The sequence below is a fragment of the Chelmon rostratus genome, chromosome 15 (assembly GCF_017976325.1).
Source record: "Chelmon rostratus isolate fCheRos1 chromosome 15, fCheRos1.pri, whole genome shotgun sequence".
NCBI classification, from domain to species: domain Eukaryota; kingdom Metazoa; phylum Chordata; class Actinopteri; order Chaetodontiformes; family Chaetodontidae; genus Chelmon; species Chelmon rostratus.
In genome coordinates, this window is record NC_055672.1 from 655,001 (window position 1) to 672,369 (window position 17,369).

At 48.2% G+C, this 17,369-nt stretch overlaps 1 protein-coding gene across 1 annotated transcript in view; it reads right to left on the reverse strand.

Moving 5' to 3' along the window:
• Nucleotides 1-17,369, reverse strand: part of mdga2a (MAM domain containing glycosylphosphatidylinositol anchor 2a) — a 74,604-nt gene that overhangs the window by 10,845 nt on the left and 46,390 nt on the right. The window contains exons 7-10 of the mRNA XM_041954237.1: nucleotides 13,794-14,123; nucleotides 11,003-11,317; nucleotides 4,681-4,953; nucleotides 1,793-1,941 (exon numbers count right to left, since the gene is read on the reverse strand). Coding sequence (XP_041810171.1) covers nucleotides 1,793-1,941; nucleotides 4,681-4,953; nucleotides 11,003-11,317; nucleotides 13,794-14,123 — 1,067 coding nt within the window. The remainder of the gene's footprint in view (nucleotides 1-1,792; nucleotides 1,942-4,680; nucleotides 4,954-11,002; nucleotides 11,318-13,793; nucleotides 14,124-17,369) is intronic.

Below are 17,369 nucleotides of genomic sequence, written 5' to 3' on the forward strand. Positions count from 1 at the left end.
GAGGCTCATTAGAGATCATCAGAGAGTTTCCATGTGTGTGTAGCATCGCAGCTAAAAGCAGCTAAAAGCTGCTAGCAGGAGATCAGAAACGTATTCTGGCCCAAGATTACTGACTGATTCATAAACTCAGCACTTCTATATATCTAATCTATGAGTAACTGGAAGCCAGTGTAAAGATTTAAGAACAGCAGAACGTGCTGAGTTCTCTTTGTTCTCGCTAGAACTCCGGCAGCAGCGTTCTGAATGAGCTCAGATTTGAAGATTTCTAACTTGACTTTTCATGTTGGTCTCTCTGGAATCTGGACCACAGCGCTTCACTTTGTGAAGGTAAACCGGAGCGTCGTCTGCGTAGCTGTGATAAACGCCATTACTGTCACTGTGATCTGATCCAAGAAGGAGCATGTGCAGGTTGAACGAGTTGAACGGCACCTGCTGACTGTTTAAAGACACACTTAGTAACTTGTGAGGTTTTGTCTTGGTGAGTATTATGTCATAAATACTGATAACGGTGAAGAAAACTACTAGAATAAAGTGGAACTATCATCCAACCGTTCAGACTGAGTGTAAATCAGAGGTTCTGGTAGCAGAACATTCATCTGTTCTTCATCAACAAGACTTCCTGCTCATCTTCCTCTCTCCTACATCTCTTCCTTCCTCCTCCTGTAAACTTCCTCCGGTCTCTCCGCATCATCGTCTTCTTCGTTTTCTCCTCTCTTCTTCTTCCTCTTATCGTTTTGTGTCCCATCAGCACTTCCTCCCCCCCGCTCTCTCTCTCCCTCTCTGCGGCACACTGCTGTGTGTGAATGAAAAGACAGGCGGGTTGCCATGGCAACAAGCCCTCCTCCTCCTCCTCTTCCTCGTTGCTCTTTAAAGCCAGGCTGATGCTGCAGGGCCTCAGGTACAGATGGAGCACTCTGCCTGTTACATTAGTCATTTGTTAGCGGAGAGCCGAGCAGATCTCTCATCGAGCTCCAGCTGAAGGTTGTTCTGATCCGTCTCTCAGTTTATTCTGACTCTAGGAAACCAGCAGCGCTGTCTCCTGGCTGTCTCTTACTGGGGACATAACGTCCATCAGAGCCTGCAGCAGCAACGAGACCTTCGTGTTGTTATCACGTGGTCCGGTTTATGCTGGACAAAAGAAAAGAGCTTAAAGGTTCAGGAAGGAGGATGGTGGAGATGGTGGTGCGCACCTGCGGCAGGTGTAGCTGCTGCCGGTGTTTATTTTAAAACCAGCTCCAGACAGAAGCAGGTGATGGATGAGCGGACACGTTGCCCTCCTGATTCTCGCCTTCGATTCATGGAGCCCGTTCACCTCCAGCCGCGATGCAGGCGGAGAAAATCCACCCCAACAGCTGCGGAGGATAATCAGCTCGTCATCTCGTCCACCTGAACCCAGAACCTGACGTAGTGACTCGCTGTGACACGAGTGCACAACCATGTGACCACGATCCGCCTTCTCCTGGGCGGCTGTTCAGGACCAACACAACTTTCAGCCGTCACAAAGAACGAATCAGATTTATGAGACTTCAAACTAAAAGCTGAAGGATTACTGGGGAAACATCAGAAGTGTGGCTTCTAAAGCTGAACATGAAAAATGACTTATGGGCTGAAACCTCGATTCAAAGACAATGACCTCGTCCTCGTGCTGTCACATTTAATGTATTCATGAAGGTCGTCCTCAAACAGCTGCTCACTGGAGTGTCTCTGTTGGGACTACCTTCAGTGCTGCAGTGTTTGAGGCAGCAGGACGCAGATGATTCGATCTGATGATGAGAACTTGTCGTGCACTGACCTGTCTGATGCCGAGTCTGTAGGCCAGGATTCGGTCCACGGCGTTGGGCTCCATCTGCGTCCACTGCAGCTTGAAGCCGTAGACTCGAGGTCTGTTCTGCCACAGGGCGCTGTAGGTGTCGTAGTAGAACTCCGGGGCGTAGGCCTTCCCTGAGGAGACACAGGGGTCAGAGGTCACAGGGGTCAGAGGTCACAGGGGGTCAGAGGTCACAGGGGTCACAGGTCACAGGGGTCAGTTCCCTCCTCTGACAACAAAACATGTCGGATGTTTCAGTCAAGCTTTTCACCTTTTACTGCTGCAGGAACAGAGACCCTACCCCCCCGATGAACACCTGAAGTCCCTGTGACCCAGCTCAAACGTGTCCCAGTCTACATGCTGGTTTATCCAACAAAAGAGAGGAAGAAGACATGAAGAGTCAGAGTGTGTGTTAATCTCACAGGCAGCAGGATGAATCTGAAATTAATGTGGCAGTGTGTGTGTGTGTTTGTGTGTGTGTGTGTGTTTCTGCTGACGCACAGGTTGGAGGATTAAACCACTAAAGAAGAAGAGCTCACCTGACTGGACGAAGCCTTTAACGTGGACGACCTGATAACACAGAGCTGAGTCCTGATTGGCTGACTCGGCCTGTTTACACACTGACGCTGCGACTCGTCATCAAAATAACCTCAGCTGAAGCTCCGCTCACGAACTTCCTGTTGGATGATTTGCTCAGATGTCTTCAGTCCGATCGCATCAGGGCGGAAAGTTTGCTTCAGATCACGTGAAGACACCTGAGAAACCTCCACCTGCTGATGAAGAGCATGAGATGTGTTTCAAAGCAGAACACAGGACGAAATACTGGACCGGACCAGAGCAGAGCATCAGTCTCTCTTCTTCTCACCGGCCTAAATGAACCGAACCAGACCGACGGGTCATGTGACCTGAAGCGAGCGGGGCTGGGGAGGGAACGGTCCTCCTTTTGCTGAGGGGGTTTCCTCCACTCGGCCTGAGAACCAGTGAGTCTGCTGAGATCTGACGTCTGAACAAACGGCGACTCTGAACTTTAGTCTTCTTGTTCTGGTCCAGCGCAGGTGTGAAGAACGGTCTACGGGTCACCTTCATTGTTCTGAAGATGTGCTGCCGCCCCATTGGCTGCTGCAGGATGAGCGAGGTTTAAAATCATCATCGTGTTCGCGCCTGATTAACAACACAAACTTCACCTCAGCAACGAGCGGCCCGTCATTTTCCATCAGCGTCGCATCCCGAGCTTACAACCTCGCCTCTTTAACCGCTTTCTGCTGCTCGGCGGCCGGCCGCGATAAGAGGCTTAACGCCGCCGTCAGGTTTACGGGAAGAGTCTGGCGGCGCTGACAGGGCGGCTCTGCAGGGGAGCTTTCATCGGGAGAGGACGGAGATACGAGCCAATAAACAGCAGTCTGAAGACTCCGCGCTCGCTTTTCTCTGCACCGAGCCCACGTTTCCAACCCGGACGCCATGCAGGCAGCGTGAAAGCAAACCAACCACAGGATTTCATGTTTCGGAGGCCCTGGAGGGGATGGGGGTGGGACTGTTTTCTCGCAGCTGTTTTTGGGCCCCCTCCCAGCGACAACATGAACGGTGAACGTGCAGGAAGACGAGCGTACACCGCGATGAGTAAGATTGAGCTTTCTGTGGCCTTCAGCTCCAGATTTCAGGAGGATAATGCAGCATATCGATTACTTCCACTCAGTGCCGCCATGTCTGGTCAGTTTGAGCGCCCCCCTGTGGCCTAAAAGTGCAGCAACGCCCAATACTGAAAAACTCGAGGTCTGAACGCAGGTACACTGAGACGACACAACATTCAGCTGGAAACCTCTGTTTCATTCCCTCAATCCCACCTTGTGTTTCCTGTCTCTCTATACTGTCACTAAAACAGAACTCAGTGCAGCTTTACAATCTGGGCTTTCAGAGCGTGAAGTGAATGTAAAAACAAGGAAAGGTGTGAAACCATCCCTGATCACCACTGCATCACCGTGTGACATCAACAAACCCACTGAAGTCAAGAGACTCTGAGGTGGAAAGACAAACAGCAGCACGCTCCTTTAAATAATGCAGAATGAAAAGCAGCAGATGTGCAGTCATGACAGATGAAGCTTCGTTCAGATGGACGTACGTCAGACCTGAACTGTCCATGAACAGCAGAGAGGAGGCCGCCAGGTACTGCAGACAGGAAGTCCTCTCACCCGCCCGCAGAGAGCGAAGCGTTCGCCGTCACTTCAGATGTGTGAAGGTTTCCTGAAGCTCTGCACGTTATTCATGACGCTTCAGTCCCTCGAGGAGACTCTCAGTGTCTCTCTGCTCGTCTCTGCCAGCTCACAGGATTTAAAGATCAGATAAACTCTAATTAATCATCCTGTTCTCGTCCTCCGAGTCTGAAAAAGACTCCCCATCAGACCTCGGGCCAACCGCAGGAGACAAGCATACCGGGGGCTGACTGGGAAGCTGGTACTGGGAGGCTGTTTGGCCCAGAGGAAGAGCTGGTCTAACGTCTGTCAGGCCAATGAGCAGGCCAGGTCCAAGTCAAGTTTGAATCGAGTCATTTGAGATGTCTGAAGCGTGTCATCAGTAAACGGGGACATGTCCTGAATCACGTCCAAGTCAAATGTACAAAACAAGTCGAGTCTTGTCAGAGACAAGCTAACTCAAGCTAACTCAAACTAACTCCATTTCAGACAGGTTTAAGTCCAAGTCAAGTCTCCAGTCATTTGAGAGAAGACAAACCAAAGTCTCGAGTACTGTCATTCAAGTCAAGTCTTATTTGAGATGTCATTAGAGACGAGTCCGAGTCGAGCCTTGTCCGAGACATGCGGTCAAGTCCTGTGATATGATCACCTTTAGCCCCCCATCATGCCCCAGTCAAACCATCTCACCTGTGACCAGGAAGGTGCAGCGCCCCGCCCCGGCCTCGTTGGTGATGTCGCAGGTGTACTCGCCGTAGCCCTCTCGGTTCAGAGCTCTGACGAGGTAGTTGGTGTCGTCGCGCTGGTCGCCGAACTGTCCGACGGTGAGGAGGCGGGAACCGAGCTTCCACTCGTATCGCAGCAGGCGAGCGGGGTGAGCTCGCAACAGGCGGCAGGTGAGGCTGAACGCCCGGCCGAGAGCCTGCCGGATCTCTGTGTAGACCGGCTCCACGGTGGGAGGGACTGAGAGGGACAGACAGGAAATAAGAAGAACATCAAAACGATTAACAGCAGCTTTACAAACCCAAGCTGGACCACAGAGCTTCAGAGTAAAAATCTGATCTGTCTACGTGAAGAGAGAAGATCAATAAAAACCTCAATCCACAACCAAACCAGATCAGAATCCTTTTCAGTTCCTCACAAGTTTGATTTGGGCCTTTCGTCAGATGAACGACAGAATAATTTAATGAGCTCCAGCTGATGTGATCTGATGTTTGTCGTCAGCTGGAGGTTTTCTACACTGTTCTCTGCTGATCAGACAGCGAGAGGCCGGTCAGCGTCGAAGCTTCGTGACTCAGCAGTTCTCATCGTCCCTCAAAGGGTCCATCAGAACTAAACCAGCAGACAATTTAATGAAATGCTTCAAATCACTGTAGAGCTTCAATGAAGAGCTGCAACAGCACGATTCACAGTTAACCAGCCGTCAGTCGAGAAATCTACGAAGAAACCGATGTGACACAAACTATCAGAGAGAGAAGCTTTATCATTGATCTGTCTGTGGAGGTTCTCGTTCATCCAGGTCAGGTACTGGATCCAGGTCAGGGTACTCCTAAGTGCTTCTGAAAGGCAACTGGACTTGTTTGAGGTTCTAGAAGACTTCACCCCTCATCCAAGAGGGTTCTTCAGTTCTAACCGACTGGTGGGAAGTCTCAGGTATTTAGCCTCTCATGGACTCCACCTGGCTACCATGTGAGTCATTAAGGTCACATGGACCATGGTGTTAATGGGTCCATGGACTGGTGGGAAAGGGTGGGGTTTTCCCATCCAACCATCGTCATCGTCATCAGGGTCATCTGAGTCTTGGTGTGAACGGCTGTTGAGCTGCCTGGGGAGGGGGCTGAGGACAGCAGTGTCAGTGGCTGATAAGTGGTGTCGTAGACCACCCCCTCGGTTCAGTGGTGGTCTTTCCACTTCGACATGGATCAAACCATCTGTCTTACATCATTGTCCTTTGAGTGTCCCTCGTCCCTCAGATGCAGGTGGACTGCTGAGTCCTGACCTGAGGTGGAAGCCCTTAGGATTAGATTATTGATGTTTAAATGATTAAATTACCCGACTAACCAAAAAACAAATGTTTAAATTCACTGAACAAACAGTTTCAAACCTTCACTTTGGATTTTCAGGACAAAAACATATATTTGGTTTTACGACAGCTTGAAGAAAGACAGGCTGCATCCTGTTACTGTCTGATTCCTCTACAGGATCAATAACGTTTAATCTGGTCTGATCTCATCTGATAATAAGATCTGAAGAGTTTCTGAACATCTGGGAAATCATCTTATGGTAAACACAACCCTAACCCTAACATATTTCCTTTAAGCCTTGAGCTCTTTGGGCATCTTTGGATCTTACTTGTCGTGTGCTTGAACGTGATTTGTTGAACTTGAATCGACCTGAAAGTCGACTCACTGTATTAAACTGATAAAACTAATAAATCCAGACTGAATGAGAATAAATTTAACTCAACTCCTGGCTGCTTCTTGCTCTTTCACTTCACCCTTTAATGAAGCCAAAATGACTCAAATAACCTTAAACCTCTTAAATGTTTGAATATTTAGCAGCGCTCTGCTAAAGGGCACAAAGGCAGATCCCTCGTTTAAAATCCCTCCAGCAGAACCTCCTCAGCCACATTACAGGTGTCCCTTCACAGATTAACGTCCTGCAGTCAAACACGGATCAACCGGCTGCAGGCGGCCGTCCTCCGACCTCTCAGGGTCCAGGGCCTGGCTCCAGGGACGAGGCAGAAACCCCTCCACCCCTCCACATGATTCATTCACGCTGTGGGAGGTGTGGCCTTTCCAAAAGTGCATTTTTGGGCCTTGACTTTAGCGCCACCATCTGGCCAATTGGGCTCATGTTTCATGGAAGGACTGGCACATTGTTCCCAGTTATGGGGCCAGGTTTTGTGTTTCTAGCTCATTCTAGCTCGCACAATTTGTGGCAGGGAAAATAATAACAGTGATAAAAAGTAAAATGAAGATGAACATCAGAGTTATTATTTCTGCTGCCGTCTGTAGTTTCCTTATAATAAAAGCACGCGTAACATGAATATTATCACTATCATATTATCATTATCAGACCTTCAGCTGAGCTCTGTGATTGGACAAAGACCTGTGACCCTGTTTAACTCCCATAATGCACCGTTGATCTGTTCCAGCTTATTGGTCAGCTTTTGTTACAGTTTTTATCCTGATAACTTTTGTCTCTGGACAGACTCTGGGGAGCAGCGGCGGCTTCATGAGGATACTTCAGGGCCAAATATGTTAATTTACATGATAATTCAGTTCAGTATGAAATGACCTCCAGGGGTACGAACGAAACAACGACCAGCAGCTTTATTTCTGTTCTAGTTATCCTGACTTCATTACAGCGTTCTCCAAATCACAGATTCCTCTGAACGACGGCTACATCAAACGCTCGGATTCTTCTGTTTGCTCACTTTTTAAAGAAAGCTTCAGTCAGTAAACCCTCCTGAACATTTTCTCTGGGTTTGTGAGGACTTCAACATCACAGATGTCTCCCTAATCCCTGGACAAAAACAACCCTCTGTTCTCTCCGCTGAAGGAAACTGCTGAGTCAGCAGACGGTCTGCTCGCTTCTGTCTAACAGCCTTGCTGAACACTTTTAACTGGACTGGACTGGACTGGACTGGATTGGAATGGACTGGACTGGACTGGACTGGACTGGACTAGACTGGACTGGACTGGACTGGATTGGACTGGACTGGACTGGATTGAACTGGACTGGACTGGACTTGACTGGACTAGACCAGACTGGACTGGACTGGACAGGACTGGACTGGACTGGACTACCTCAGCAGGATCAGTTTGTCTTTTCGTTTTTCTCTGTTCGCTCTTTGAAGAGGAAGTTCCAGGAAGTCGTGGAACGTCTGTGTGAAAGGTTTGACAACCAGCTCGAGATTTATTCTGGGAATGTGAGACTGCAGCATCACCGATGTCCCTGATATGTCTGCAGGAAAACAACCTCAGAGGGGTTTTTCTTCTGTTCTGTTCACATTCAGCTGAACATCTGGGACTGTAGCTCTCGTTCATGTAACAGCTGCTGTCGCTGTTTCCTTTGTTTCGTCTGTTCCTGGTTTGGAGAAATCTGTCAGGGTTCAACATTTTTCTGGGACAGTGAGGACTGCAGGGTCACTGATGTCCCTCTAATCCAAGCTAAACGAGGACCTCAACACTGCGTTCACGGCGACATCGTCAGTTTCCTGTTTGGACTGTTAGTAATTTCTGTGTGAGTCTGAGGGGACAATAACTCCTGCGCCTCGACACCCCCCTGACGTCCCTCTAATCCGTGTTAAAGAACGACCTTGAGAGGATTTCATACAGTCATCTGTTTGCCTTTGAATTCTTCAGTGTGTTCACGACTTCAGTCGGTGCATGTTGCTAACTAATTTAAAACGTCGGCGGAGGATGTTCGTCAGCTCCGCACATCACTGTCATCCCTGTAATCTAGTAAAAAACAGACTGGGAGGGATTATTCTCAGAGTAAAAGCCTGAAGAAGAACTTACAGATCATTTGAAATGTTGCTCATCGGCTTTTCTCTTCATGTGGACTTCATTAGCATGTTTATGGAAAGTGATTAAAAGCTGAGCAGTAAATAAAGGCAGTTCCTGTTTTTATTCATGCTCTGACGTGCCCCCCCCCCCCCCCCCCCCCCCCCCCCCCCCCCCCCGCCTCAGTTTTAGTTCATGTTGAACTTGTTTTCTGCAGGTTTTTCTTCCTGTTCTTGCTGTTTTTCAGTCGGCAGCTTTTCTTCAGGATTAGCGACGTTTCTCTGCTTAAATACAGCTGGAGGTGAAATCTGTCGTGTGTGACTTCACTGCTGTTTGATTCATTTCAGAGTAATCCACCTGTAATCTGAGCTCACTCTAATCTGCTTTGTGTTGTAGCGCGGCGCAAACAGTGAACTCACGGCAGGAAGTTTAGAGAAGAGGATCGTTTCAAATGTTACTCTGCAGTAAAAGTACTCTGTGTACTCCACTGTGTTCAGCAGGATCAGTGACAGAGAGGAAGTGTCTCTGTTGAGCTGTGCTCACGTGTGTTCAGGTGTGTTCAGGTGTGTTCAGGTGTGTTCAGCAGGATCAGTGACAGAGAGGAATCTCCTCCTGTCATGTTTCTGAATGCAGCTGCATCAATCAGGACGTATTTTATCATTTCATTCATCAGTTCTAGATTGGTTAGCTGTGTTCAGGTGTGTTCAGGTGTGTTCAGGTGTGTTCGGGTGTGTTCAGGTGTGTTCAGGTGTGTTCGGGTGTGTTCGGGTGTGTTCAGGTGTGTTCAGCAGGATCAGTGACAGAGAGGAAGTGTCAGCGACGTTTGTTTCAGTCGCTCATTTCTAACATCAAACAGTTTCAGCAGTTTACTCTTTAATCTCCTCCTGTCATGTTTCTGAATGCAGCTGCATCAATCAGGACGCATTTTATCATTTCATTCATCAGTTCTAGATTGGTTAGCTGTGTTCAGGTGTGTTAAGGTGCGTTCGGGTGTGTTCAGGCGTGTTCGGGTGTGTTCAGGCGTGTTCGGGTGTGTTCAGGCGTGTTCAGGTGCGTTCGGGTGTGTTCAGGTGTGTTCAGGTGCATTCAGGTGTGTTCAGGTGTGTTCAGGTGCGTTCAGGTGCGTTCAGGTGTGTTTCGGGTGCGTTCAGGTGTGTTCGGGTGTGTTCGGTTGTGTTCAGGTGTGTCTAGGTGCGTTCAGGTGTGTTCGGGTATGTTCGGGTGCGTTCAGGTGCGTTCAGGTGTGTTCGGGTGTGTTCGGGTGTGTTCGGGTGCGTTCAGGTGCGTTCGGGTGTGTTCGGGTGTGTTCGGGTGCGTTCAGGTGTGTTCAGGCGTGTTCGGGTGCGTTCGGGTGCGTTCAGGTGTGTTCAGGTGTGTTCGGGTGTGTTCGGGTGTGTTCAGGTGTGTCTTCGGTCTCTTTCTCATCACTCTGCTGCTCGTCTGAAGAGTTTCTGCATCGATTCTCTGAAGAATCAGAAGAGTCGAGCTGCAGAGGAGATTCACTCTGACAGCCTTTTAGTGCAGCAGGAAGCCGGGAGCAGTGTGTGTGTGTGTGTGTGTGTGTGTGTGTGTGCGTGTGTGTGTGTGAGAGAGAGAGAGTGTGTGTGTGTGTGTGTTCATCCTGTCACATCCTCTGATGGTATTTTGTGCGATGCAGTACCCTGCAGGTTAAACAGAGCGTGACTGGAAGGTCGTGGATTCAATGCCCACCCACAGACAGACAGACAGAGAGAGAGGCAGACAGACAGACAGACACACAGACAGAGAGACAGACAGAGAGACAGGCAGAGAGACAGGCAGAGAGACAGACAGACAGAGAGACAGACAGACAGACAGACAGAGAGACAGGCAGAGAGACAGACAGACAGAGAGACAGACAGACAGAGAGATAGACAGAGAGACAGACAGGCAGGCAGACAGACAGACCCTCATGCCCTCGGGCAGCAGCGTTGAACCCTCCACCTGCTCTGATGGAGATGCTGATGTGTGTTTAAACGTGTTTTATCAGACGGATCAGCTGCTGCTCTGATGGATGACATGCCGTCTGATTGGACGATGTGACATGTCCTCTGCAGGGCTCAGAGTCCCACGTCACAGTGCATTCTGGGTGTTTTGGAGGCTAAAGCAGCGCACTTGTTGCCTGCTGGTGTTTGTTTACATCTGCAGCAGATGGTGCAGTCGGTGTCTGCTGCACAGAGACACACTGATGACTCGACCACCGACACCACCCGCGTGTGTGTCTGTGTGTGTGTCTCTGTGTCTCTCTCTGTCTCTGTGTCTGTCTCTGTGTCTCTGTCTCTGTGTCTCTGTGTTTCTCTGTCTCTCTGTCTCTGTGTGTCTCTGTGCGTCTCTGTCTCTCTGTATCTCTCTGTCTCTGTGTGTCTCTGTGCGTCTCTGTCTCTCTGTCTCTGTGTCTGTCTCTGTGTCTCTGTCTCTGTGTCTGTCTCTGTGCGTCTCTGTCTCTCTGTCTCTTTGTCTCCGTGTCTCTGTGTGGTACCTACACTGCACCACCAGCTGGATCAGAGCCTCTCTGGGTTTCACGTTGAAGCCGTTGTATTGGCTCGTCTGGCAGCGGTACGTCCCGCTCATGTCTCTCGTCACGTTGCTGACCCTCAGGACGCCGTCGTAGCTCTCTGTCTCGGCCGAGCCGTCCGGCATCAGGGGCGCCGCCGCGGCCGCCCCCCCGCTCTCCTCCACCCGGGACCACAGGATGATGGGTTTGGGTTTCCCTGAGACCAAACACTGCAGGTCCACAGTGTCGCCCTCCTGAGCGATGAGGTGAGAGCGCCCCCTGGGGACGGTCAGCTCCGGAGGAACTGCAGGGAGAGACACACGATACATCTTAATATCTGTTTCTGGAAACATGTCGACATTTACTCCTCCTACGTGATACTTCATGTTTATATAAGTTTAACGTCTTTCAGACTTTATTGTTTGAGAGTGACGTCACTTCCTGTCCGTATTATGTTTCGTGGAACCGTCAATAGACTTAGAGACAGTGTGAATGTTTTCTTGGTCTCTGCTCATGAAAAACTTGTGTGGGACTGCAGAGCCAGCAGACAGAAGTGGACCTGAGTGAATGTCAAACTAAGCTAGCTTCAGGTAAAGGTACGTCTCCCATGGCGACACACAAGTGATGTCATCAATCATGTTTAAAAAATCTGAAGACTACAGATCAGAGTCTTTACATATCAAACACTGTATGAGTTTATCTGCTGCCAGCCTGACCTGGACTGGAACAGACCTGGACTGGAACAGACCTGGTCCGTCAGACATACCGTCCTGTTTGTCGTCGTCTCAGTTACAGCTTCACCGACTTTCGTGTAATTTAAATGTTTGAATCTTTGGAAAACAAACTGTCTCATAACTATAATTTAATTGACTTAATTTATTTTTTAAAATTTACAGAAAAAGTCAAAATCAGCAGGATGTAAAGTTACTGTTTCTCTTATTGGTCAGAATTTTGTCTTCCAGACTTTCTGCTCTAGTTTGAACAAACTTTATTGTCAGTGAGAAAAAACAGCAGATGAGTCGAACAGCCAACACTGATCCGGATTAAGATCAGATTTAAAACAACAGAGTTTCAGCTGGAAGCAGAAAACCGTTTCCAGGATGTGAGATTGAGGTCTGTCCAAAGGTCAGAGGTCACAGCTGTGAGACACACTGTGGTGATGATGATGATGATGGTGATGATGATGACGATGATGATGATGGACGGCAGAGACGTCACGCTGAGTGAAGAAAAGTGGAAACAGTAAACGTTGGATGTGGAGTTTGTCCTTCATTGAAAAACAGAGAGCTGCTGTTTGGGGAAGGAAGGGGTGAGGGAGTGAGGAGGAGTGAGGCAGCTGGACTGTTTTAACAATTTATTTTCCTTATGGGGAAGCAGCAGCGACCCGAGCGCGACCTTCTGTTTTAACACGAAACATCCGTCAGCGGGCGTTCAGACTGCGACTGCAGCAACGCTGCCAATGAAACACTCCATCCTCCCTCCGTCCCTCCCTCCATCCATCCATCCCTCCATCCTCCCTCCCTCCCTGCATCCTTCCATCCATCCATCCATCCTCCCTCCCTGCATCCATCCTCCCTCCCTCCCTCCTTCCTCCATCCCTGTATCCATCCCTCCCTCCCTCCCTCCTCCTCTCAGGCTCTCTGAATGTTTCCTCTCGTCCACGAAGGTCACAAACAAACAGGAAGTCAGCCGCCGCCAGCAGACGCTCATCTGCATGACGTCCGAAACTGAATGCAGAGCCAAGTTCAAGGAGGAAGAAGAGGAGGAGGAGGAGGAGGAACAGGAGGAAGAGGAGGAGGAAGAGGAAGAGGAGGAGGATTTTTCAGGATGGATTTTTCACTGACTCAGAATCTGATGAAGCTTCCAGGAAAATAAAGACAGATCTGAGGACAGCGAGACTTCCTGTTGGTCTCTGAGCTGCAGATTTGAGTTCAGACTCGTGTCTGCCAGCCAGAGTCTGCAGGAACCGCATCAACCACGACTACAGGCCGAGAGGTCGTCCAGACACACACAACAACACACAACACACACAACAACACACACAACAACACAAAAACAACACAACAACACACGAAACACACAAAACACACAACAACACACACAACAACACACGAAACACACAAAACACACAACAACACACACAACAACACACAACAACACACGAAACACACAAAACACACAACAACACAGCAACACACAACAACACACAACAACACACAACAACAACACACAACAACACAAAAACAACACAACAACACACACAACAAATGAAACACACAACAACACAACAACAACACACACAACAACACACAACAACAACACACAACAACAACACACAACAACACACACAACAACACAACAACACACAACAACACAAACAACACAACAACAACACAACAACACAACAACAACACACAACAACACACACAACAACACATGCGGAGCAACATTCTGCCTTTTTTCTGCCGCTCGAGCTTCATCATTAACGGCTGTAACTTTGCTTATTCTTCTGTTACTGACGAGAAACACAAACATCCTGAGCAGCCTGCCAGTATTACTCCGAGGAGTACTTTTACTTTTGGTATTTTGAGTATTTTAATGCAAATACTTTACTACTTTAATTCACTGTACTGCAGGACTTTCACTTGGAGTATTTTTACACTGTAGTATTGCTACTTTTATCAAGAAAAATATCTGAATACGTCCTGCTGGTCTCAGATAAAGGTCTACGTTTGTCTTTAGTTGAGGTGTGTCAAAGCCCCGCCCCTGCTGTGGCTCACCTGTGGTGGATGAGATGTTAACGTCGATGCTGATCTCGGGGGTCCCTCCGTTCCTCAGTGACGCCACGCAGGTGTACGTGCCGAAGTCGGTGAACTTGAGGTCGATGATGTCGAGGTTGGTGGTTCCCGGCGAGACGTCGGTGTCGGTGTGGGTGATGACCATCCGCTCGGAGCTCCTCAGCGGCCGGCCGTTCTTCAGCCAGCCGAACTGCAGCTCCTCGGGCGGCGTGGCCTCCACCTGGCAGCTGATCTTCACCTCCCGTCCAATCTGGATGTTGTCGTCGTTGTGGTAAGGGTCAGGCGTGATCCAGAACCGACCTTTACGAAGGCCTGCGAGAGAAGGACGGACACAAGAAGACAAACGTTCAACGGAAAGATTTATCTGCGTTTATGTTGAAGCTGAAAGATCAAAAGAAAGCAGTGGCGTGCACACGGGGGGCTGGGGGGGCAGGGGGGGCGACCGCCCCCCCCCTTGTGGCCCAGTTTTTGAAAAAAACGCACGCTAAAGTGCCCTCTTGGACTCCAAAACGCGTGCTAAAGTGCCCCCTAGGAGCCAAAACGCACACTAAAGTGCCCTCTTGGATGCCAAAACAGGTGCTAAAGTGTCCCCTAGGAGCCAAAACGCACACTAAAGTGCCCTCTTGGATGCCAAAACGCGTGCTAAAGTGCACCCTGGGAGCCAAAATGCGTATTAAAGTGCCCTCTTGGACGCCAAAACGCGTGCTAAAGTGAACCCTGGGAGCCAAAACACGTGTTAAAGTGCCCTCTTAGGAGCCAAAACGCGCACTAAAGTGCCCTCTAGGACGCCAAAACGCGCTCTAAAGTGCCCCCTGGGAGCCAAAATGTGTGCTAAGGTGCCCCCTGGGAGCCAAAATGTGTGCTAAGGTGCCCCCTGGGAGCCAAAACGCTCGCTAAAGTGCCCTCTTGGACGCCAAAATGCGCGCTAAAGTGTCCCCTGGGAGCCAAAACGCACGCTAAAGTGCCCTCTTGGATGCCAAGACGCGTGCTAAAGTGCCCTCTTCAGTGGTGAGGACACGCTATATGTGCCCTTTTTTCCTTTTCGCCCCTGCCCTTCAAAAAGTCTGTGCACGCCACTGAAAGAAAGAGTAAAACATCATCGCGCTCAACACATTTATATTTGCAATAATCCAGGTGATCTGACTACTGAGTCACTGAAAGGAGTTGAAGTGGTGGTTGAGGAGTAAGCACAGTAATGAAGTGAAGTGCACTAAAAGCAGCTGCCGTGTTTGTTGAAGCGTATTAGATGAAAGGAGTTGAAGTGCATTTTTATCTGTAACCACCAGAGGTACCAGAACAGTTTTGGAAGCGTCATCTGAAGTGAAAGGACGTAAATGAACTGAAGTGTACTAAAAGCAGTCGAGGTGTCCAGTGTATGGAGTGTATGAGCTGAAAGCAGTTGATGTGTGTGTAGCACCGATCAATCAACTGAAACATCACGTCCCCAAAATTAAGTCTGACATATTTGACGTGTTGAGTTTTGACCACCTGAAGAAAATGAGGTTTTCTAGTGCTAATCGCAGGGTCAAAGGTCAGACTGCTGCAGGTGGTTTTCTCTGTTACTCTGTGATGGCGTGTTGTTGGTTTGAAGCTTGAAGCTATCAGAGCTTTGGGGCTGGCAGCAGAGTTCAGTCTCGCCTCATGTTTCAATGATTCCAGCCCCCCTTCCTGCTGTGGAAAAACTAATCCGTCCAAATGAGGCTTAATTATCACTGAAACCATTTGTTCAGTTTAATCCTGTGACCGTCCACGGCGACGTGCCGCTGCTGCTCTTCTTCCCTTTTCAGTTAACCTGCTTTGCAGCTCAGTGGGACTCGTTACCTGAGTTCACACTGGTAACACTTCTCTTCATGGCCAATCAGAGCGAAGCAACAGCTGACATCACTGCATTCTAAAATATTCAGTGTGACTACTTTGACTTTGTTGAAACAGATAAGTTTATCATCACATTGGTTTCCAGGAACTCGTCTCTTTAACAGATCCACAGCTTAGATTTCACGGCTCCTGCTCCCTCAGACTCTTCACTTTCAGGGAAAGTGTTCGTTGTCCTCTTTTCATTTCATGACCAAAGTGTAACGACAACGTAAATGAGTAAAATTCTGATGAAATCTCCATTTATTAAACCCTGAGGAGTAAAGATGAGGCAGTCCAGTGTGCTGAGAAGAGCTGACTGCACTGACTTTACAACCATAAATGACTGAAGATCTTTCACCTTGATAAAACACAGAGGTAAAATAATCAGTGTTGTGTAAACTTGTGGCTTTAAAACTGGATGAAAATGTCAATTTATGACAAACACAATAGTTATGCAGGCACACTGAAGCATCCATGAAGAATTCAGCAGAAGACCTCAGTAATACATAAAAAGTGTGTCGTCAGCTAATAAACATCATAATAAAGCAGGCAGCGACCTTTCCAATGATTCACCATGCAGTGCAGTGACAGAGGCGCCTTCACAGGCCAGCAATCTGATCACTGAAACATCTGTAACCCTAACCCCCTAACCCTAACCCACAGAGGCAGACAAGGACTGTTGTGTTGTGGATGTCTGCACAAAATAAAAATGAAGGAAACATGACTGAGTTGAACTTATTCTAAGTAACTTTGTCGATTCATTTTTATGATTTTTATATGATTTTTATATTTTGCAAGTGCAGCGAGTCAGTGACACGTCTCAGCCTGGACGACTAAACACACAGTTCAAATTCCCTTCAACCAAATCCAGGACTTCCTGTTTCTACTGATGCTGCCTGTAACACCACATTTCTCCAGCTGCAGATTAATACAGTTGATCTTATCTTATCTTACAACATTGTGAGACTAAAACACTGACTGAGTGACTGAACTTAGACTAAAGTTAAAACTGAGTCACACCGACTGAACTTAGGCTAAAGTTAAAACTGGGTCACACCGACTGAACTTAGGCTAAAGTTAAAACTGAGTGACACCGACTGAACTTAGACTAAAGTTAAAACTGAGTCACACCGACTGAACTTAGGCTAAAGTTAAAACTGAGTCACACCGACTAAACTTAGACTAAAGTTAAAACTGGGTCACACCGACTAAACTTAGGCTAAAGTTAAAACTGAGTGACACCGACTGAACTTAGGCTAAAGTTAAAACTGAGTCACACCAACTAAACTTAGACTAAAGTTAAAACTGAGTCACACCGACTGAACTTAGGCTAAAGTTAAAACTGGGTCACACCGACTGAACTTAGGCTAAAGTTAAAACTGAGTCAAACTGACTGAACTTAGGCTAAAGTTAAAACTGAGTGACACCGACTGAACTTAGACTAAAGTTAAAACTGAGTCACACCGACTGAACTTAGGCTAAAGTTAAAACTGAGTCACACCGACTAAACTTAGACTAAAGTTAAAACTGGGTCACACCGACTAAACTTAGGCTAAAGTTAAAACTGAGTGACACCGACTGAACTTAGGCTAAAGTTAAAACTGAGTCACACCAACTAAACTTAGACTAAAGTTAAAACTGAGTCACACTGACTGAACTTAGACTAAAGTTAAAACAGTCAAACTGACTGAACTTAGACTAAAG